This window comes from Stegodyphus dumicola, chromosome 1 (assembly GCF_044657685.1).
Source record: "Stegodyphus dumicola isolate Sdum_Otavi_A_Nest chromosome 1, ASM4465768v1".
In the NCBI taxonomy this organism is placed as follows: domain Eukaryota; kingdom Metazoa; phylum Arthropoda; class Arachnida; order Araneae; family Eresidae; genus Stegodyphus; species Stegodyphus dumicola.
In genome coordinates this window covers 279,715,271-279,740,001 of record NC_140768.1, presented here as the reverse complement: position 1 = coordinate 279,740,001, position 24,731 = coordinate 279,715,271, and the positions used below count along the sequence as shown (strand labels likewise).

At 30.6% G+C, this 24,731-nt stretch overlaps 1 protein-coding gene across 17 annotated transcripts in view; it reads right to left on the bottom strand.

Annotated features, from left to right (window-relative positions):
• Positions 1–949: 949 nt before the first annotated feature.
• LOC118193998 (cytoplasmic dynein 1 intermediate chain 2-like) overlaps positions 950–24,731 on the bottom strand; it is a 111,000-nt gene continuing 87,218 nt past the window's right edge. For all 17 annotated transcript variants that reach the window (XM_085807538.1, XM_085807547.1, XM_085807557.1 and 14 more), the window contains 5 exons: positions 23,163–23,283; positions 22,922–23,082; positions 18,805–18,945; positions 9,412–9,537; positions 950–4,505 (listed from right to left, as the gene is read on the bottom strand). In XM_085807538.1, the coding sequence (XP_085663664.1) occupies positions 4,365–4,505; positions 9,412–9,537; positions 18,805–18,945; positions 22,922–23,082; positions 23,163–23,283 (690 nt within the window). In that variant the 3' untranslated portion in view covers positions 950–4,364. The remainder of the gene's footprint in view (positions 4,506–9,411; positions 9,538–18,804; positions 18,946–22,921; positions 23,083–23,162; positions 23,284–24,731) is intronic.

The following is a 24,731-nucleotide window of genomic DNA, read 5'->3' as shown; positions in this document are numbered from 1 at the left end:
ATTTTATTTTTTTATAATGAGCATAACACTTTTCCAAATATCATATAGGAACCGACAGACCCCATTAAAAGTAAAATTGGCTATTTGACAAAAACTTTTTTTTTTTTTTTTTTTAATTTGACACTGCCACAGGTGTATATTTTCGTCATTTAAAAGCACTTTTGTAAATGGAACTATATGACTATGACCAATGAGTGTGCTATGTATATATAATACATAAGTAAAAAAATATTTAGCTTTGAATTATACTTTAAACTAGTAATAGCCCCTTAATTCCTCTTTTTAAATTTGGGCACTTCCCCCACTCTATTCTAAAAATAGTAGTAACTTTTTCGAAACTGCGTCATATCTGAAAACTAACTCCGCATTATGTCATCTTAATATTCTATTCTATATTGAAGTATCTTACTGATGAATACAGCATTTGAACCTCGATTTATAAATGCTAGTTAACAGTCCTAGAAGCAGATGCCAAATATAACATGCAATATGAAAATTCACTGAATTACTACTACTACTTACTAAACCATTTACCTTTAAACTCCAGGCTCCATAACGTCTTTAATAAAGAATTTGCATAACAAAGAAACGTTATACATTAAAGATTCTCAAATAAAGACAGCATATATTCTTCCAGGCATGTCGCAAAAATCTTGCATTCTAATACATTAATTGAAAGAAATTCTTTTAAGAACACCAATAAACTGAAATTAAATATTGTTGCTATTCATAAATTAAATATATTAAAATTATAAAATATTGTTTGTATTAACATAAAGCTTACGTTCTGATATTAAAATACATAAATACTTAACAAGCAGATAACAGGGCTGTAATTAATAAACTAAGTAAATTTCAAAATGTGGTAACTTAAATCATGTTAAATGAGGAATTCCTGTACTTAGATTATAATTCAAATAAATAGAAAATAAATTCCCAAAGGAAAATGTTTTGTTCAAGTGCTCCAAAGAATTTATTTTCAACACAATAAAAATAACACAATAATTGTTCTAAATATAATTCAGATACAATACATCTTGTCAGTTGCCAAACAGTAGAAAAGAAAATTAAGTTACATGAGTTTGTACTAATAAACAATGACTGCACGTAAGATTATTACAATATATTACTGTACAATCTGAGATGCACAATCACAAGATCAAAATTAATTTGCTAAAAAAATGCAAACCACAAATTCAGAACGCAACTGAAAATAAGCAAAAAATACAAATTTTAAATTACATTGACCTGAAATTATTTTTTTTAAATTGTAGCTGCTCTTAAAAGTATCTTCAGATAATGAATTAAAAAATGGTACTAAAAATTGAATCATATACAATTTTTTTCAAAAACTTGATTCTTTTTATCTCATATTAAATATGTTAATATTTGCTTATTGTTATAATGCATAATTTGAATTAATTATAAAGAAATTTTAATGGCCAAAAGTTTGAATAAACAAACTAACAATTATGGTCTACTATCAATTCAAAAATGATTTTTTTTAAATTTACTCTTCTTTAAGAATTTTAAAGTAATTCTTTTGGAAGTGAGAAAAACTATGCCTATGTAATTTATATAATTGTTAACCATTCTAATATATCTCAAAAATATGCATGAGAATTTGAAACCAATTCCATAGCATATAAAATATAATAGTCATGAAATAATTTGGAAGTACTTTGAAATAAATGGTTCACTTCATGGTTAACAGCATTGTTATTCTAAAGTTTTCATGTTTCATATGAGTGGGACAGTTGAGCTAAAAACCAGCTCTTGAAGTAAAAAGACTACCTAAGAAAATATCTTCACTGCAGCAAAAGACTTGAGAAGCTTTGTGAGCAAAGAGAAAATAATTTTACCTCTATTTTACATGAAAGTATGTCTCATGAGATATAATTCACGCAGACCTTTTAGAAAAGTGCTAAACATTTTAAAATACTTTCATAAAAAGTTCTCTCTTTCAAAAATCAAGATGGATATTAAAACATTCCTTAAGAGCTTCAAAAATAATTTTTAATTGCTGCAAAGGATTAACAATAGCTAAGTTTTTGGAGTAAGCAATTGTATTTTTGGTCATAACTATATGCTTTAAGAGATATGCTTAAAAAATTTGGATCTTTACACTACTCAATGTAAAAAGTTAACTTTTTAAATTCACTCTTAAACCTTATTTTAATTCATAAAGAAGTACAGAAAGCACTTTAGTAAAGAAAATACATAGAAAAAACTAAGGTTGTTGAAATGTTGAAAATGTTGTTGTTACATCAGAAACCAGTGACATTACATAAAAGAAAGAAAATCGATGCAGCTCTGCTATCAAAAGCAGTGATTGGACTTTGGAAATTTTTCACAACAGCCAGACACAGGCTTGTTAAATATTCACTGAAAATGGCCAGACACACTGGTCATTTTACTATCTCGACAGCGAGAGCGCTGCTCAGAGTGTACTACAGGAGCAGCTGATATTACCATTGCTTGTCTTCTAACATCAGAAATACTGAATTCTGGCATAAGATCATTATAAACAAGAAAAAATATATTAATTAAATTAACAATAAAATTTATGGTAATTCTGTGAATTAGTTATAGAAAAGTACCAGAGCTTATCTTATTAGTGACTTCAGTTGGGTTTATGGTTTCACTCAAAAACTGAAAAACATTGCTGCTGAGTTCAGGCTGAATTTAAATCTTAACACCTACAAAAAAGGGAATGGAAAGAAAATAGCAGCCAAACTTTATATGCGAATACACTTGGATTAGCAGTCAACTTCTGCAAACCAGTATACTATCCAGGGTGCTCTTTTCTTATGTAAACAATTGTATTTCAATGTTTTTTTCCTTATGTTAACAATTGTATTTCAAGGTTTTCTGCAAATATACACAGTACTTCTCATTTGAATAAAATATATTCTTTTAATGTATATGTTATTGTGAAAGACCGAAATTGGAGAATGTCGACTTTCACCGGAGAATATCAACATTCACTAAATACGTCAGTGAAAGACCGAATATTTCACTACATTCTTGTATATATTCGGACCCTCACTCATGTCGACAATCACAGATATGCTCTGGTGAAAGTCGAAAAGAGAGGTCATAAAGTGACATAATAGTTTAAGTTGTTGCAATAAATAAGATTTGAATCACATAATTTAGTAAATTTTTTTATTACTGTTATTTTATTTTCTCATTTAGAACGTACTGTATAATTAAGTTTTTAACTTCTATTATTTCCCTTTCTCATTTTGAATGTATTGTGTGTTTTAGCAACAGTTAAGAAACGATCATGCAGGCCTGTGTTATCAATGAATGAATATTCCCCAACTCTACATTTAAAATTAATCGAACATTTTTAGAAAACTCAAAAACAGAAACTAAACAAATGTTTAAGAAACCACATAAATAAGAAGTTTCTACAATTTTATGCACTTAAATATTTGTTATTAGTTTAATAATGAAAATACACTTCATTTACCAAACAAACTTACAAGTTACATGAAACACATTACTACAATGCATATTAATATTGTAATGTCTAAAGAAATATATGGCACTGTTAAAACAAAACAAAACAAAACAAACTTTAAATTACAACTTAATTGCTAATGTGATGATTGTAATTAAAACAGCAAATAGAACATTATACTGACCCTTAAAAAAATAACAACTAAACTTTTTTACATTTTTATATTTCCTTTTGAAAACACAATAAAAAATAATTTTAAGTATTCTAAGTAATTAAAAATAATTTAAATTTTTATGATTCCTAGCAACCATAAAAAGAACGCAATTCTGATATTATAAATTTAGGCAAAACTAATTTAGTAAATCATAATTGCTATATAACAAAATATCACTATGAACTGAAAAAACATTCTGCACATATTTAATAAAAACTTCAAATATAATAATCATATCCACTAACAATGACTAAATACATTATTTCATCCAAAAATGGGATAAAAAAAATGAATGGCATCTCAGCTCTGTTTTAAATTGTATTCAAAATAAAATAAGTACAAACTACAAAACAAATTGGTTCTTTATACAACAAAAGTAAATAACAGTGCTGATAAATAACAACCATTACACATGAATTAAATACTAACAATTGGTTCAAGATATTTGCACTGCAAGTAATAAATTTATTTCAAAGTCAGATTACAGCACATTCAAATATTAACTTGACATACAGATCCACAGTGTTAGGTGAAAGGCATGCACATTTGATTTAATAAGATATTTCAGAATCATAAATTATTAATTTAACTTTGAATAAAATATAATACAGCAGTCCAATCTGTGCATCAAAGAAAAACTGCTAGAATAAACTTTTTACTCAATATAGATTTTTATCTTCATCAGCGAATAGGAAGTACAAATGAGTTACTAGATGAAAAGTTATTAAGAGAGTCTAATTCTTGATCAGCTTTATTATTTTCTAAATCTTGTAAAGTATGAACAAACCTAGACCAATCATCACTCTTGGGAATAGACAATTGCTAGGGAGGAAAAAAAGGACAAATGTATTAAATCATATTTTACAAATGAATAAGCAATAATATACTTAAAATTTTCATTGCATATTTATATTCAAAAGTTTAAACATCAAACCCTTCAATTTAGGACATAGGAGATCAACTGCAATTAAAAATTTAATATTAATGATACCAGATAATTTTATATACTATAAGATAAAAGGAATTTTGTATTTCATTATACTTTAAAGCAACAACCATATGAGAAAAGCAGAAATAATCAATATGATTATCTAAAATTAACTCTATATTTCTAAGTATGTATACTTCCCCAGAGAAAACAAACAGAACCTCATATTAAATATCCTAGTTCCTTTTATTAGGCATGTTTCACAATCTGGAGTATATATATTACATGTCTATCAAGTTGTAGGATTAATTTGAAAAAATAAAAAAAACTTGCTAAATGATGACAATAATTATTACTTTTACATGTTAACTTGCTTTTCTAATAATATCTACTTATGAACAGACTTTTCTATGCAGTTAATTGTTTTCTTTGATCCAATGAACATCTGCTGTCATGAATTTAAAAGGTAAGCAAAGAACAGCAATACAGTTTTGAGACAAGGTGGAAATTAATTCCGATTTTTTCTAACAACTTGCAGGTGACAATAAAACTTGATTGCAGAATTTATTCTGATGGAAAGATGTGAACTTCATGTTTTATAGACATAATGGATCGATTATACATGATAATTTATCTCACTAGGCTTGAAAAGTTTAATTGAATAACTGATTTCTGGTGCACAACATATTTAAGAATTCATTCACAGAAGTATATTCAAGAAATTCCTAACCCCCCTCCAAAACGTCACAGTTCTCAACTAGTTTTGTAACTCAGAACTGGCACCTGCAGGTTATTATATTTTTTCCCCCTTAATCCATTATTTTAATAGTCCTAAGAATGTTTAGAAAACCATGACCTGAAAAGAACCATTTAGAAAATCGTGGAATTGAATATGAAGAGCATTCTAAAGGGAAAGTTCTATGGAAGAATCAAGTCATGCCAGGCACTTGATATGCTTACAAAGACTGCATACTGAAATCTAAAAATAAGAATTTTGTCTCCTCCTGTTTTCAATTTTCCATGATCTAGTCCTGAAACATTGCAAACACAATGCATTTCTGAATTATGGTCAAAATACACTATATTGTCATCAATGACTGCGCATCCAGTGGAACCTAAATAACAACATCTGTACGTCATCATCCAATAAAAAGGTCATGAGCTCTGAGTAGATGTCTATACTGATTACTGCTCTAAAAATGAAAACATAATGTGAGCTAAGTGAAGCTCAACATGGTATGATCTTAAGCACCCACTGATTTGGTCATTCTGTTGTGAAGTTATTGATAAATTTCTAATGCCATGTACAACAGTAAGTGCTGTATTACTAAAATGAAAACATAGAAAAACAATAAAACCCCAGCCCTAACCTAGAAACCTCAAAATTGACAGATCAGAATCCTGATGTGTGGTGGCATTTGCATATGGATTTTACGGCCAAGCTGCAATACATGAGCCAATGATCACTGAATGAAATGTTGCTTGTTGATTGTGTAAAGGAAATGTGAAACATCTTCTGAAGTGAGGAATCGTGTTATATGTCGAGGAGGTCTGTTGTCACCACTATTAAATCTGATCTGAAAACAATTCACATGTGGGTTTTTTTTTTTGGAGGAAAGGGGTATTGATTTTACTAGGTTTTACACTCAGAAGCTTGATTACCAGCATCTATAGAGCAGTATTGAATAGTTTCATTCTACCTACTTTATTGCAACTGTTTAGAACTAATTCTGATAATGTATCCATTTATAAAGATAAGATCATAAATGGAGGGACTGCAGGAAGTTGGGACATATGATCTGTACTGGATGGCCAAAGTTCTCTTCTCAACCCATTCGAGTACCTTTGGGAGTAGCTGATGCATTTGTTGACAGCCAAGCAAAATTAACCAAAAAATTATATGCAGTTGTCCACTAGGTTACAAAAGGGATGGCATTTAAACATCTGTAGAGTAAAAAATGTTCCTCGAAGGGCTCAGGGCCCAACTTAGCCTAACTGGGGCCAAGTGCAAAAATTTTTTGGGGGCTCCCTCTGCTGCACTACTTCAGTAATGAACAAGCAAACTTTATGGAAATATTTAAAATTTTATAACAATAAACTTTCTATTCAATTTGGGGGGGCCCTACTGTGATGTGGGGGCCCAGTGCAACTGGCCCGAATGCCCCTGCCTTAGTCAGGCTCTGTGCCCAATAGCTGATCTGGTTGATTCAAGTCTTTCAGGGTGGAAAGTTGCATGGGCTAGCCTTCCATGGGCACAGCCGTGGGGGGGGGGAGTTGACGGTTTGGCTATCACTCCAAATCCAAAGCAGGCATGACAGATTTGACTGTGCATTCTACTGTTTTCTATACTGGAGAGGTGCAGACATTTTCTCTTGTGTCCTGGCTTTTACAAATGGTATCTATTTCAGCATTTTTTTGCAATGTTATGTCTATGGGAAGGGATGTTCTGCGGTGGGTGGTTAAAATATGGCTACTGCTGCTGGCTAGGAGTTGTCCTTGACCGGTTTTAATGCATACTCTTTCACGAAGTTCCTTTGTGTCAGTCTTAATTAACACAATAATATCAAATACTTTTTTATTCTTCTTGGAATTTGTTTTTTGAAAAGTTCCTATATTCTGTTTCCAAAAAGCAAAAATTAATTAAGCCACTCATCAAGTGTTTGCCAAATAACAAATTAAATACTCCATAAACCTTACATAAGAGGAAAAAGATACCAATCATTTTAAGTACTGAATTACGTAATTATAGCTAAGCACATGATGGATCATCTGCCTACCTCAATCACACTTTTGACTACGAACACCTCAGACAATGGACTCATAATTGTTTTTCTTCTGTGATTAATTTCTCGACAATGCATTTAAAAAAGCTTCTCTACTTAAACATATTACAGACAGTAAAGTCCATGTCATACCTGAAATTTAAATTCCAGTCTTCTGGCATGACAAACAGTTTCCACTAGCCACAGTATCAATAGAAGTAATATGTATATTTAAAAACATTTCTTCTCTTATATTTTTCTATACTAAGTGATAAAGAGCTATTATAACTGGTTGTGGACAACAGTTCAACTAACCTCACAATATTATATTACCTGGAAAATACTGATACTGCACATAACATATAAATTTTTATACATCCTTTTGAAACTGATAACAACAGCATATGAAAAATTTCTATGAATAACAAGGCCATCTATATGAGGCAATAACATTGCTTGCTGGTGCAATAAATTTCCCTTATAAGCTTGTTTAACATAAATGAATTTTAAGTTAACTTGCAATAATAGTTTGAATAGTATGAACACTGATGTAAATTCATTCTCACTTGTGTTGTATATGGATGATAGAAGGATTGGTGATAAAGTTGTTTTTGCTTGTGTTATTTTTGAAGATGATATGGTAACTGAGTGCCACCAATTTCGCATTAGAAATGAATGTACTGTATATATTTCTGAGCTTCTGTGTATTAATTTTGCAATTAAGTCGATAATTACGCAGGATGGACGTGGTTCTAGCTACTTAATCTGTACAGATTCACTCTCTTCCCAGGAGTCCCTTAAAATACTTCTTTATGTAGTGATATTATTGTTAATATACAGCAGTCTCTCGGAGATCTGGAGAAAAAAGGTATTTCAATGTTTTTTTACATTTGCCCGTGGTCCGTAGGTAATTATGGAAATGAAACAGCTGATTGGTTTGCTGTGGAAATGCAACTAAAAATGATATTAATGTTGATGTAAATATTCCAAAATCTTATTTCAGAAAAACATTCAAGGCTAAAATGATTGAGCAGTGGAACTGTGATTATATCTCTTCTGATAAGAGATCTGTTACAAAAACATTCTTCCCAACTATTTTTGAAAGACTGAAAAGTAAGGACTTGTTGCTCAATTTTAAAGTTACGCAATTTTTGTCTTGACATGGAAAGTTTAATGTTTATCTTGAGCGGTTTAAGCTGACATCTTCCAATTTGTGTTATTGCAAACGTAGCGTTCAAAGTGTTTTCCACCTGCTTTTTGACTGCCCATTGCTTGATAAAGCAAGAAATCTACTGAAATGCAGATTAAAATTAATTGGAATTCATTGGCCATCGAAATGTTATGATTTTGTATCTTCAGCTTCGGCCTACCGAGCTTTCAACGATTTTGTTAACTCTTATTTTAAACATTGTAAATGATTTCTTTATACATTTTTATACTTTTTTTTTGTGTTTTTTTCCCTTTGTGTATGATTTTATTGTATTATTGAAAATTGATTTTATTACTTACAATTTTGCCTTTTTTACTTACGATTTGTAAGTCTCGTGTGGTACTTTGTGGTGCACGAGGATTTCTTTTTCTTTAAATAAAATTTTTTAAAAAATATAATAATAAGAAAAAAATTAAATACTTGCAATAATTTTCTCTTATAACCTTACTGCCTGACAGCAGTACAGCAGTTCATCTAAACAGGATGATTTTGCTTTAAAACTACTCTGTACTACTAAGCTAATCAAAGAGGTTACAGAATGTGGTATGATTCACATCCATTACGAGACCTCTATTCTCACAACAAACATAATAATTTCCCAAGTTTTCACTAATTATTTATTTTGTGCTTATTTTTTTACACAGCAGTAGTTTAGTAATAATAAATAACTTCTTGGGGCAAGCATCAGCAATATGTTCCCATCCCACCTGAAAACATATTTCCTCACGTAGATAGGCTGATGTGGAATTTAAATAGCTTTATAGGAAACAATGAAGAAAATTAAAACCAATAAGATTAAAAAATCATATTAAGTAACTTAAAACTAACCTCTCCAACATCATATATATAGACTTTTCCAAGATCATCACCAACAGCAACTTGATGGCCAGAGGGAGTCCATATTACTCTGTTTAAAGCTGGATTGCCATCAGCCATAGCACTCACTATAGGCAGCTGAAAAACACACATCAAATTATTGTACACTGCTCAAAAAAAAAAAAAAAAAAAAAAAAAAAAAGAAGAGGGGGGGGGACAGTGCTATATCTCCCGTTCTACTGGGGCGATTCACAAAATTCAAATTGCGTTCTTCATGTCTCGAAAGCGCGACTTAGGATATATATTAGATTTATATATAGCACTATTCTAACATAGGTATTTTGACACAAAATCGGACTTTTTCTGAAATAACATACCAATTTTTTTACATATTTCGATTTTACGACTCAAATTATGCCAGAATACCAAGTTTTGTAAAAATCGTACGAGTAGTTTTTGAAATATTAACTCTCAAAATTTTAGCTCCTCAATGTTAATTGAATTTGGCAAATATTTATTTATGTCTCTTTTTTTATTAAACTTTTTTGATTTTTTCTCTCACATTTCGAAATTTAGGTTCATTCCAAATAAAATTTACCCATTTTTTGTGTTTTATTTTTTAAATTTCTATTTTTAAATAATTTTTATAAATTTTTCGAAAAAAATTTTGAATTATAACCTATAAAATTTTTACCATCATCTTAAAGTAGGTATATTTTTAAGCATATCTGCAAAAAATTAGACTTTTTTATTCAAAATTTTCTAAGATATACACAAATTTACATATTTTCGCGTTTTGAAATTTGGCATCTTTTTTTGAGCGATAATAACGGCAAATGTGGTCTATGGATTTTTGTTTCACTGTATTGCCACAGCTATTTTTAACCTTAAATTTCAAGTAAAATTTTACGAAGAATTAATTATATGACATTTTTTCCCTCAATGATGCGTAATAAATATTTATTAATACTATATGAAAATCTATTTTTTTAAATATTTTTTTAAATTTCTCTCTATCTTTTTTTTTTTTTTTTTTTTTAAATAAGAGTACATTTTTGTAAGAGTAAATTTCTACCTTCGGCATTTTATCATTTGCTACTTTACTCCGTTTAAATCGAATTGTCTAAAACTGAGAATTTTCGTTTGATGTTTATTTGAATTTTATGACATTAACTGCACAATTTATTTCTAAACAAACTAATGCTTTTGAAGTGGCTGATAGAGCGGCTGGTACTATCATCCATATTTTTAAAGCACAGTATTTTTTTATAGAAACATAAGATTTAGAATAATCATTTTTATAAAAGTCAAATTATGATATAAATATACAACCCTCTAGAGACTGAATTAATGGAAGTTCAATGGTTATGTAGAAATGATCTGCAGCTACTTAATCGCTGGATAAGTCAGCAGATTCCATGGACAAGTAAGAATAATTATATAAACGACACCCAACATTCTGAATTCAATTAACAACGAGGATACGATGTTTATTAAATGAATTCAAGAAGTTTTAAAACATAAAAAATCAACCCATTTTTTATCAAAAAATGTATTTTTGTGCATAGCGTATTTTCATTATTCTAATTTAAAATTCTAATAATTCTTAAAATTCTAATTTAGAATGTAATTGTCAAGAACTGATTCCTAATCATCAGTAATATAATAAGTAATTATTACGGTTATTAATAAATCCTTCTTATAAAGTAATTGCAAATATTTCAAAAAATTTTCTGTCTGAATGCAAATATTTTTCTGTGCAAATATTTTTAATTTTATATTAATCAAGATTGCACACGATATTATTTATTTGCACTTCAATTCTTAACATCAGTTCTAGTAGAAGTTACAAATCAATTATATTTAATTAAGGATTGGATTGGATTATTTAATTATGGCAAAGCACACGAGGGCTATCTGCCTAAAGGGAGGGATGCCTTCGTGGAGGACTTTCTAAGGGAAACTGGCTCGTATACACGTTACACATCGGGAAAACCACGAAAACACCCATGCAACCAGCCCGTTCGCGGGATTCAAACCTCGGACTGAACTACCAGTGATCAGCGTCTTTACCGCTTGACCGTTTGTGGGCCTTTATGAAATGGAAGGCGATAACTTTATTTAAAATGATTGTCAGAAATACCAAAATGTTTCGAAAAGTTGGATACTTTTTACTATACTTTCAGAATGCTTAAAGAAAAAGAGAAGAAAAATAAATTTTTTCGTAAAATTTAGTATTTGTATTTTTTAATTTAAAACTTTTCAATGTTATGATATTTGATTCTTGCGATTTCAAAAATAAAATATTTGAATAAAATATGAATAACATTTTAAGAAACCAAATGTAGGATAAAATTGTGTAAAGCAATGGGCACAACTGTTTAAAGTAGTGTATGCAAGTCATCCTAAGTTAAAATGTCGGTTATACATCTCTCTTATTTATATATATCTTTTCTGAACGGAACATTGAAAGGCATGTAAAAGTGTGCTTTAGTGTATTTTCTCTTATAATATAGTATGCAGTTTTCAAACTCATCGTAGTCTGGGTTACAAAGTATTCTTCCGAAAGAAACGCAGTTCCAATAAATAAAATCAAATTCTGGAAAATTGATATTAATAAATATATTTAAAATGAGTTCGAAGGAATAAATAGAAAATTTTAAAACAATTATCTGAAGAGACAATGCAACACAAACAATTAAAATAAAAGTATAAAAATTTAAAAATTACCTAAAATAATAACTATGACAAAAATATATATAAAGAAAACTATTTGAAAAAAAATAATCGCTGCACCTTTATTTACGCAGTTCGAATAGGTAAATAGAAATTTTTAAAACAGTTATTCGGGGAAAAAAAAAAAAAAAAAAAAAAAAAAAACATGTGCATCTTAAACAATTAAAATGAAATTCGAAAAAGAAAAAAATACTTAAAATAATAATTAAAAATATAATATAAAGAATATTATTTGGAAAAAAGGAACGATGGTGACTTTTTTTCCTCTCATGGGAAAGGAAACTACGTTGCCATATATTAAGAAGTTCGCCAAGTGAAGTATTCTTGGCGCAAACTGACATAAAATACCAACATAAATTTGTGAATTTCTCCGTAAATTTCGCTCCAAATTTTACAAAATTTCATATTTAAGCGTAATTTGAGTCGTAGAATCGAAATATGTAAAAAAATTGGTATGTTATTTCAGAAAAAGTCCGATTTTGTGTCAAAATACCTATGTTAGAATAGTGCTATATATAAATCTAATATATATCCTAAGTTGTGCTTTCGAGACATGAAGAACGCAATTTGAATTTTGTCAATCGGCCCAGTAGATCGGGAGATATAGGACTGTCCCATTTTTTTTTTTTTTTTTTTGAGCAGTGTACATGCTTAAAACTGTTTTAAAAACAGTATCTTTAGAATTTCTGATACAGTCTTGCACGCTAGAGATATTCCCCCCCCCCCGCCATTGCTCGCTTTGAAATGATTGAGTTTGTAATAAAAAAATTCGTTAATGTTTTACAGATTTGTAATAAATAATAAAACAAATTCAAAATTCAGGCTTCCAAGTGCCCATGTTTGGTTGGAAGACTATGCTATTCAAAATTTGATGGCTCTAAGTACCATTGTTTTTTCACAATGCAAGAAACATTCATGCAGATTCTTCATTTAGTTTCTTTAAATATAATACATGGCAATAATATTTGGTGGCAACAGTTTGAAAATAGAATCAACGTAAAATGCTGTTTTGAAATTAATAGCCTTTCTGGGCTAATGCCCTTTGGGCTAAAAAAAAATATATCACACCTATTCCTCTGGAAAGAATAAAATAACCAACATGGAAGCAGCATGCACTGCAAAGAAACTGTTATTCAAGAAAGGAAAATTAATTTGAAACAAACTCAACTTTCACAGGCTTTTGCATAAAAAAATAACAATTTAATTCCCACATAATTAGGAAAACCTAAAATTAACAAGAGGATTTCATACTGAGATCAAACTTAGCTTTAATTATTTGAATTGATTCACTAGTTAAGAAACAGATCATCTGTTCTGTTTTGCTTTTTGTAAGGATAGGATACTCAAATTATCAGATCTTGCGAATTTTCAAAGAGATCTAAAATTCAAAATCTCGAATTTTAGCCTTTTTTCACCAATCAAATTTTTTTACTCCTAAATTAAGAAATCACAATAGTTTAGCTCAAATATTTAGAAAGATCAGTTTTACTGATGTCCAATAGAAGCACTCAATAAAAAAGAAAATGTGACTGATGCAATTTTAGTTGTATTAAATTATTAGTGTCAGCTCGTGTCGACTCTGAAAGCTAAATTCTTTCAGTACAATATTTGGCAAAATCTGCCTGAATCAATGCACTCTGCTTTCTCTAAAATTCTCAAAACAATATCTTAACTGATCTAAATTATGGATATAGATAACCTACTACTAATAGTTTTTGAATGTTTCTAATAATTCAAGTTATGTTATATAAGCACTACAACATATTAATCTATCTCTTAGTCGAACAAGCCAGCCATGGCTGCTAAATTTTGAACCAATATTTTGAACTTGCTTATCAAATTATTTTAAGAAAACATACTTCAGCATTTAAGACTTTAAATCTACATTTCAATTACTAAATTTCATTTGAATCTTTTTTAATAAACAAAGGTTTTTTTTTTTTTTTTTTTAGAAACCTATTGTTATTTTTCATCAAATGCAGGCTTTGAATTTTCCTTTATGTAAAAGCCCTATTAAGTAAATGTTTTTCCTCTTCTTTTCTTAGTTGGAGAAATCAGCAGATCTGAGATTTGAAAGATTAAAGAATCTTTCAGGATTTGGATTCACTTTGTCAAGCAACTCTTGTTAGAACAATAAAATCAAGTCTTATGAATTAAGTGAATGACAGAATAAATGGAAAAATTAGTCATGCAAAGGAGAATTCCCACCCAATTTCATGCCAAAATACTGCACACATCTGCGTATGATGTTGATATTATCAATACAGTTTTTGAATCCACTTCAAACGCAGTGAGATTGAATCTATCATCCTTTGCTAACATCAACCGACGATACCAAGAAGCCATTAAATGTGTATACAGAAGGATATCTAGCATAATTAGTTTGGCAGTTGTTGATTGTTACACATTGTTTGCACATAATGTATACACCTTTTTCCTGCCTTTCCATTTTATTTACTTTTATAGAGTATCCATAACTTATATCTTGCTGTGTAAACCTATATCATACTAGACTGCACGAGTTCTAGATTTAATGCCACTGCCACAGATATTTCAATCCATTTTGACAGATGCACTATGCATTCTCTAAAAGAAATTCTAGATCAGAGGTTCTCAACCGGTGGTACGCAAGAGAAAAATAGGTTACGCAAAGAAGCAAAGTATTTTTAACTATTAAACTCAAAAATTAAAACCCGAACATACTGATTGAGTTTTTTTTTTCTAACACTCATAAATTTATGGGATCTGAGCTTTGTTCGAGAGTTGTAGTGGTAGTGGTACTTTGTAGTGGTGGTACTAAAGGTTTTCAGTTTTTGCTTAGATGGTACGCATTAGTCAAAAGGTTGAGAAGGCTGTTCTCAACCATCTAGTTTATGTGGAAAACCCCAACAGAATTTTATAGAGCATTGCATGAAGTTTTGGTGACTTGATTGTAATATATACTTCCATTGAGAGACTCCTTTCCTGAAGGAGCTGTCAGCTGAAAATTGACCAAAGTCCAGGAAAACCTAAATAAATGAATAGACAAAGGAAGTGTTCCTTATGTGGTGGGCTAGAAAGGAAGACATTCTATGAACAACATGTACAGTAATATCACAAGCTACAGCAAATTCATCAATATTAGTATACCAAGGAAAAAAAAATAATAAATAACAGACATATATTCAAGAAAAAAAAAAAGTTTGTGCTCTAATTGTTTGATACAAAGTTGCTGAGATGACAATTTGATGATGGAGAAAAATATTGACAAAACATTACTTAGAGATTTTGAGTCAACTGAGCTGATACAAAAGTCCATTCTTCAAAAATTACAGACATGCACAATTATAGGTGAAGCAAATGATGATCACTGGCTAAGGACTGTCAGTAAATTATTTCAAAATATAGAGTACCATGTGGCAAAGTGTCAGTGCAACATATTACTGTGAATATTGCAAAAATTTTGAAGCAAAGCATAAAAAGATTAACTGATTTGCTCAGTGATAGGCAATTTAATTTTGCACATCCATAGGTAAGAAAATTAAGACTGCTTTGTTGACCAAATTCGACTGGAAGTTTTATTTCATCTGCTATAACAACTACACATGAGTCCACCAGATCTCAGATTCTTCTGAGAACCAAAGGAATGACTACAAGGAGAAACTGTCTGAACTAAAATGAACCTGAATGAATGAATGAATGAATGAATAAAGTGCATTAGTTTTTAATTAATCTTTGTAACTTATCTTTTATGCTGCTCAAAAAGCCTTTATCAACTTTAAAACATAATATGACATAGGTAGTAATTAGCAGAAACAAATTTACCCACCATTCTGTTTGTTATTATGATGATTAGTGCACATTGAATGGTTTAAAACCAATTAAATTCTTACACGTACGATGCGATTTAAAAAATGAAATTATTAAAGAAATGTGGCATTGCTGAATTTCTGTTTCAAAACAGCTACATTTCAAAAATAACATACTGCTTACCGCAAGCAAGTTGCATTTAAGGGGTAAAAAAACTGCTTGTGGTTCACGAGCCCCGTTTAAGGAACCAAAACAGCCATAAATTGGCCATGCCTATTGTTTATGGTAAACTTACAGCAAAAATAATTAATTTTAAATATTTTCTTAAACTGATTATTTAGAAACATTTTTCTAGAATAAAAAAATAAATAATAAATATATGTATTAATTAATTGATCCTATTAATTAATTAGCAGAATGCTTGGGGGGACATGTCATCAATGAGAACTTTTGAAAAAAACTTATATTCTCTGGGAAAAACAAGAAAACACATATGCAGTCAAATCATTTTGCTACTGGAAAACAAACCTGAACAATGCAACCTATTGTCCAGTTCTATAACTTATTCTACAATTTCAATTAATCAGTGACTGATGATAACTTCCTCCCTCATAAGTTTATTCATTTTAGACAATACTTTTTTCACTTTAATAATTGCAATTTATTTTTAATTACGCCTGCCTAGTCTCTTTTGAACATGCAGTGGAAAGTAAATTGCCCCTGGAGTTGGGAGAGCCATAAAGAAGTCTGATGAAAGAACTTCTCACAAAGCTGTACTAGAAAAAAGATACTGGCGGGTCACTAGAATTAGTGCAGCTGCTGAAAAATACTTTGCATGCTCGGCATCTTCCAAAGTATATGACAATCACTTTACTGTCATTGTTATGCGCATATTGCAGTTGGTGATCATTCATTTTCATAAATAACAACTGTTTGTTCTTCATGAACTTCATACTTATTGTGCTTCCGGGCTCACATTTCATCATAGTATTAAGAACATTGTTACCTTTGCCATGTTCTATCACCTGTTAAAGTTATGACTATCACACCTATTACATACTGAATAAGAGGGAAAAAACAATGTTTACATGATCACAATTACACCCAAAGGGAGGTTTGTAATTAGTAAATTCATGAACATGTACGTAATATTAAACCAACAAATACATTTTATTATATTAAAATTTATGTACCTGTAATTATGCAAATTACATTTATATATATACACAAAGAGAGATTCATAATGCAGGTAATTCAACATTTTCACCTTTTTGAAATTTTTCATTTTTACTTTTACATTTTTTTATGCTACAGCAGACGTTTTTTCTAAATATTTATTGAGTTTTATCACTTAAAAATTCAAAACTTATATAAATTAATAACTTTACACAATTTAGGCTTTGCAACTATACAGGCATATATGTATATAAAATTAAAAAGTAAATTCTTCAAGCTATAGCCTATGAGCTAAATTTATACTTCGGTTCTTTTGCAAAATAGTATATATATATAAGTTATTAAATCCTTTTACTACTTTTATATATATGTGTGTGTGTGTTTCATTTCAAAGCTTCTGTTGCTCTCGCATTACAGATTTTAAGAACTACTCTTCTATTTTTTACATCAAATTTTCATTTATTTCTTTTATTTTTGCGTATGTTGGATATTACTTCTGCTTCACATGTTTTTGGAGTCCACTCATACCAAAAAACTTTTTAAAGCTTTTTTGCTTGTTTATGATTTATAACAGGGGTTTTCAACCGTTTGTACGCAAGGAAAAAATAGGTGGTGTGAAAGTATTTTTAATAATTAAATTCAAAATTAAAACCCCAACAGATTGAGTTTTTTCTCCAACACTTAAGAGTTTTTTCCTCTAACACTCCGAGTTTTCTCTCTAACACTCAAATTGCATAACACACATTATGCGATCTGAGCTTTGTTCAAGAGTGGTGGTGCTAGTAGTACTTTATAGTGGTTGTACTAAAGGTTTTCAGTTTTTGTTTAGATGGTACATGTTAGTCAAAAGGTTGAGATTTGCTGATTTATGCTATTATTTTTAACTCAACCTGAGTTAAAAATAATTAACACAGGTTGAGTTGAAATATATGCATATTTTCAAAATTTGCATATAATTTCGTTTTTACCAATTTTAGATTAAAAAATTTGCCCACAGTTCAGTTTTCAACAATCGGATTATTATTTTTGCAAGTTTTCTTTTTGAACTCAATCTACTCAAAATACTTTTTTTAAATTTGTCTATTTCACAATTTTTTTTTAAATTTACGTTTTTGATGCTATAATTTTGCATTTTTGGCACTGCTCACTTGGGCACGAATACTTATTGCAGGGGTTGACTGATAAAAGATACAGATTACTTTGACTGTCTTACTAAGATTTTTTTTAAAATTTTAAATATTATGGGTTCAGAAACAGGCTGTTTTATTTATTTACTTCTTTCATTGCACCAATCCTCTAATAACAATGCAGCGAAAGATGCAAATTTCATTTTTATTTTTGGTTTTGGCATATTTTGTTCCCCTCCTCCCCAATGTCTTGCAGTTTGCCACTATACTTCTGTTTTTGGTTTTGCATACAATTTATTCCAAACTGAATATGGGATGAAATGTAAACATATCTTTTTAATACCACAACCTGTTGCTTCTATAATGCTATCAACAAGCAGATAGATTAGGTTTTGAACTTTTTTTTTTTTTTTTTTTTTAAATTTTGTGTGTGTATATATGCATATTAATGTTCTCATTATTAACACATTGAACAAGAGTTAAGAATAACTAATGAGATAAATGATGCATGACACAAAAGCTGTGATAATATAATATCAGGCACATAATCATTGTAATAATACACATAATTATTTACCTCTGTGTCATTATTCAAATTCCATATATCTAATCTTCCCATGCCATCCACACAGGCAAACACTGCAGGATGAGTAGGAGACCATGCTACATCACAAACATAATCCCCATTATCTTCAAATGAATAAAGGGGTTTGCTGTCCTGTAAATGATACAAACATGTTTAAGAATTATAGTCCTATTACCTCATTTATTTTCCAGTCAGCATTAAAGTATCCTAAATTTTAGAAAAATGAATGAATTGGGTACGATTTGACCATTTAGCATCTATATGCTTATGACTACAAGCAAGTTAAAAGAGTGTATCAAAAAGGTTCTAGACTAGCTCTGATGACAAAAAAGTATACTGTGTTTCAAAAAGAATATGCATATTATAAAGTGTTATTTTGTCCAAACTATCGATCACTGCTCCTCGGCTCGGCTATTAGTGAAATGAATACATATTCTAGTTTATATTAATAGCTTCTACATGTCAGTTGTCTTTTGTTTTGCGTGGTAACCGTCACATGTTTAAAATGGCTACTATGCAGCAAAAATCATTTTGTGTTCTCAAGTTTGCGAAGTATAATTCCATGATTACAGTGCAAATACATTTCAAGCTGAGGTACCAAAGTGATCCTCGAATGGGAGGAACATTTGCAGGTGGTATCAACAGTTTTCAAATACAGGATGTGTATGTAAAGGAAAGAGTTCTGTGTGCCCTCGGGTTCCTGATGAAAATATTCAAACTGCTTTCCAACAAAGCCCTTCAAAATCAACTCGTCGTGCCAATCGGAAGTTACAACTGCCTACAACAACAATTTGGCATGTTTTGAGGTGTCGGTTGGTTATGACGCCGTACAAGTTACATTTGTTACAGGCTCTGCGTCCTGATGACAAATACAAAAATGTGGCATTTTGTAACGAGTTTATTTATGCTATTGACAATGATAACACTTTCGCACAATGCACTGTGTTCTGTGATGAAGCCACTTTTCAAGTTAGTGGTCACGTAAACAAACACAATGTTCAAATCTGGGGCCTACAGTACCCACATGCAGCCATTGAACATGTAGGAGATTCGTCCAAAATCAATGTGTTTTGCGCGATATACTGATCATCTGTTTACGGCCCATTCTTCTTTGATGGAAACACAGTTAATGGTACAAAACTGGTTGTTTCCAAGGCTGCACAAAGACAACTTCATATCTCAACAAGACGGGGCACCCCTTCACTGGTGTCGCCAAGTGCGTGATTATCTGAATGAAACTCTACTGAACCGTTGGTTTGGTCTTAAGGAGATGGCGACTTAAGCTGGCCTCCACAGTCACTGGATTTGACATCCTGTGGCTTCTGCCTGTGGGGTTTCATTAAGGACAACGTTTATGTACCACCACTCCCACAGAACCAGGAAAAGGTGAAGAACTGCCATAACATCAGTCAAGATGGACGTGCTTGCCCGAGTATGGGAGAAATTTGAGTATCGATGTGGTATTGTTCGTGTCGCTGATGGAGAACATATTGAACATCTGTAACATCTGTAATCTGAACTTCAGAGGTTCGTACATATGTGTGTAAAGTTTCATATTCATATGTCATACAGTTTATGCATTCGGAATACGTATATTCTTTTTGAAACATGCTGTATATTACCTACCTAAATTTGAACACCCTCTCCTTCAAAAGGGTTCACTTTGCATAATAATGGACTGGTTTCAGAATTACAGTATTGCAATAAGATAATTTTTCTGCTCAGGGATTAGGAGATAAAACCAGGCACTGATGCATTGCATGTTAAACATCAATGATTTGATTGTCTGAAATGATCCATATGATACATGTCAACAATGTTTGCAATGTCACTGATTGTCATTCAATGACCTGCATCTTGAGTTCATTCACACATTTGGGGATGATGGATGCACAAGGTCTTCTACATAACTTCAAGGTCTAGTTATGTTCAGCAGATGTTCTTCCACCTCTAAAGTATCTCTGCCCCTTAAAACACTGCATATGATTCATTGTCTCATCACCTTTTTAAATTTGCTGACACATGTTAAATATCTCTGTGGCCAATTTGCCCAGTTTAATGCAAAATTTTGTAATGGTTCATTGTATCACCTTCCTGTCCATTATAAAATTCCAAATAGCCATATATATGTGACCACAAAAATCACACTGATGCTCCTGAGCTAACACAGCAATGTCTCTAGGCATACTGCCTTATCATGTTTGAAAGTCACTATGAGCTGCAAAATTAGCCCTATGTTGTTATATGTCTGTGCATTACAGAACTAGACTAGAAACTTTTTAATACACACTTTTACATCTATAAGCCATATATTTATATAAGAAACACTCCTTTCAATTAACCTTCTGAAGACGGGATGGCCATTATAGTGGCCATAGAGTCCTCTCTTTGAAAAGATGGGGTTGTCCACTTTAGTGGCCATGTCTTTTTCCCCCATTTTCAAGGCTGAAAAGTGGGGTGAAATGTCAAACTTGACGTCCCTGGGGTTTTAACCACTTATCTCTTTCAAAGGTCTTCCTTTTGCGATATAGATGCACCCCTCTGAGAATCCATTAAACTATACACAAGAATCTTTGTTGCAAATAGGAGGTGATTTCTTAAAGGGGGGAAAGCATTCGGTTCAAGATTACCCGTCCTTTGGTAGCCTTTACTGCTACCAAAGCCCCGGCCTCAAAAGGTTAAACTGAAAAACCTGAACTCTTATATATGTTTACTTATCTAGACTTCTCCAGTTTCCTTTTCACAGGACTAGTTTCATCACCGCTGATTTCTAAAATTGTTCTAACTAAGGAGTTTTATTATTGTGAATAATATGGCTACTAAATGAAAAAAGATATTTAACTTCTGAAGACAAGCCAAAGTTTAAAGTTTAACCCTTATAAGGAACTAAATTTCTTGCACAAAAGTTTGAATTGAACCATTCACTCTTCAAAATACTTTTAATAACAGAGAAATTATGGAAGAAAAAATTTTGAAGTTTGGTAGTGAAGCTAAAAAGCAAAAAATGCTTAAAAATCTCCTTATGAGAAGATTGAAGATATTTTACAAACACGGTTTAAAGAAATCTGAGTTGCCTAGTTAATGATACATTTTTAGGAATAAAAGCACTACAAACAGTGAAAGGCTTATTTGGGAATAAAGCTTATTGTTTCTATCCTAAGAATGAGAGTTCATTAAATTCTTTAAAATATATCTGTGGAGTTATTCAAGTAACTCTTCTCAGTAATACACAGTCATAAGCATATTTTCTCCCAGGCACAATGTGAAAGTACTCAGCATTCTTGAGAATAAAACTCTCAAACTTCTTGAGAATTCAGCACTCTTGAGAAAAGATAAAAATCCTTGTTGATAAATGTAACAATATTCTTTAGGACATTTGCTTTCTAATTCCACCAAGGCAATTATTTATGTGTTAAGGAGACTGACAATATACCTAATTTCACTGTCAGAATGATGCTATGTACTAGATAAATAAAGGAATTATGTTTCCAGATCTCATTATTTATAGCAAAATTATTTTAAAGAACCCAATCATTAATTCAGCTTAGTGTAAATAATTTATCATATTGGCTTAAATTTCTACAGTGTTAATTTTTATTCTTAAATTTTACAAAATGATCTTACAATAGGTAAATTTTAAAGATGATACAGATAGTATTAAATATATGCATAATAGTTTAATTAATATTTGAATTTAATTCCAGAATATATATTTACATCTTATGTAATAATATGGGCAGCATTTCAGAACACTACACATTACACAGCCACAGGAGAAGCTTTATGTAGCAAAAATTCACCATATTACTCACCATCTATTACCATATATTAATCCAAAGGACTGCTGTACTTTGGATTAGTAAGATCATTTAATACACACCAATCACCTTTTGTGCATCAAATGCTCATTTAGAGCCAAACTATTCATTGCCAGAGAAATACCTTCACATCCAAAGACTGACACTCTCAGACTTTGCTTTTTGTATACTTATTGTGAAATGCAGTTTTCATATTTTCATGAATATCCTTAATGGTGGCAAAACATATGCCATGATGAATATATATTTCAGTTCATACATTTCAATAACTAGATGCCCTAAAAACTTACTTTCAAACTCCATAATTTCACTGTCCAGTCCATAGATGAAGATAAAAACAAATGAGAAAAATCGATATGGCCTTGAGCACTATGAGAACTAATGCCAGTCACTGGACCTTGATGTCCTTCAAATAAGTCATGGATTCCTGCTTTACTACCATGCCTGCATGCTGGAATATGTAACAGTTTTAACAAAACAGAAGCATAAATATTAATTTATACACAAATATATTATAAATTAATAAATTACCTGTATAAATAGTTCCTTCTTCACTTCCAACTACAAAATTGTTGTAGTCTCCTGATGGAAATGAGAGACTTGTTACTGATACAGGTCTTGACTGCTTTTGGTGTGATAACTCCATAGTATCCTAGCAATAAATATGTGTGTTATATTTCAAAAGGAAAAAATGTTCTTTCTCCTAAGACAGAGTAATATCAAGTTAAATTAACATAAGAAGTACACTAGATTATTTATCAGCATACTACATAAGCAGATAATTCTGCAAAAATGTCTTCAAATATCTTTCATATCATCAATGGTATCAACATTATTAAGAAATTGTTTTAAGGCAGTTGAATGGAAGCCATATGATACATGAAAGACACCTTTCAACTATTATGCCTAAAGAGCATAAAAAATACACAGCTAAAAATTATATAACTTTGATGTTCATATCGTTAAACAAAATAACATTTATAAAATTATTCTAAGAATATTACAACTTTAAAGTAGATATCTTTAATTTCTGTATAAGATCTAATTATAAAGCTTATTACATGAGGCTAGAAAATAAACTTCACTAATAAGTTGTTCCAAACTGTACCTCAAATATTAAGAAGTTGGGATGTATGTAACTGAAATGACGCAAATGCAAATACATTCATAATTACTGCATGTCCTATAAAATTTCATGTATAATGCAACTTGCAGTATTTAGCTCTATTGTGACCATTCAACATCTCAAGAATCAATATTCTGCTCAACTACCCACTTTTAGTCACAGTATATAAAGACCTATGGGAAAGAATTCTAGTCCTCATACAGTGTTGAATAAGAATTGATTAAATCATAATATTATTACTATGCAGCTTTTCAGTTTCACTGTGTAGCATTCTTGTTGTGCTGTTTTTTGACTTCAGATTAGGTTTCAACACTATCTGCTTTATGAGTGATGACTTTATGTAAAATATGCACTATATACTATTTCTGAAGAGATGATATAAAATGATAAACATAGCACATTAAAAAGCATACAGAAAGACACACTAATATTATGTGTTTCAAAAAACTTATCAATTTCAATGATATTCTTTATATTTACTATATACTATTTGTGCATACATTGTTGCCATAAATCAGAAGCCATAAATCATATGCTGAAAAAAGTAGGGGGAAAAGCAAGGGCGAAAATATGTGAGTAAATATAGTATACATATATAATTTTCCTGAATGGCATTCATACAGCAATATGTAATATATTCATACATATGTGGTATGGTCTGTAAGGGGTATTTTGTCATGATGAGTCCTCTTTCTTAATAACAACATTTATTTTTACTCAAGAGACACATGACTGTAATATAAATACATATTCTTACAGAAGAAAAACCATTACCAGAACCTGCTGTTCTCAATAACATCCACTCAAAGATAATACACTCAAATCGACATTTATATCTTACAGTGACAATCCTAGGAGTCACCGTAAGGATACTTTAGGAAGAGAACTAGATATGTCTCTTCAATAGTCTCCTCATAAATGGATAATCAAAGAAGGATATCTAGGAATTCTTCACAACTTTGATCTAAGTAACT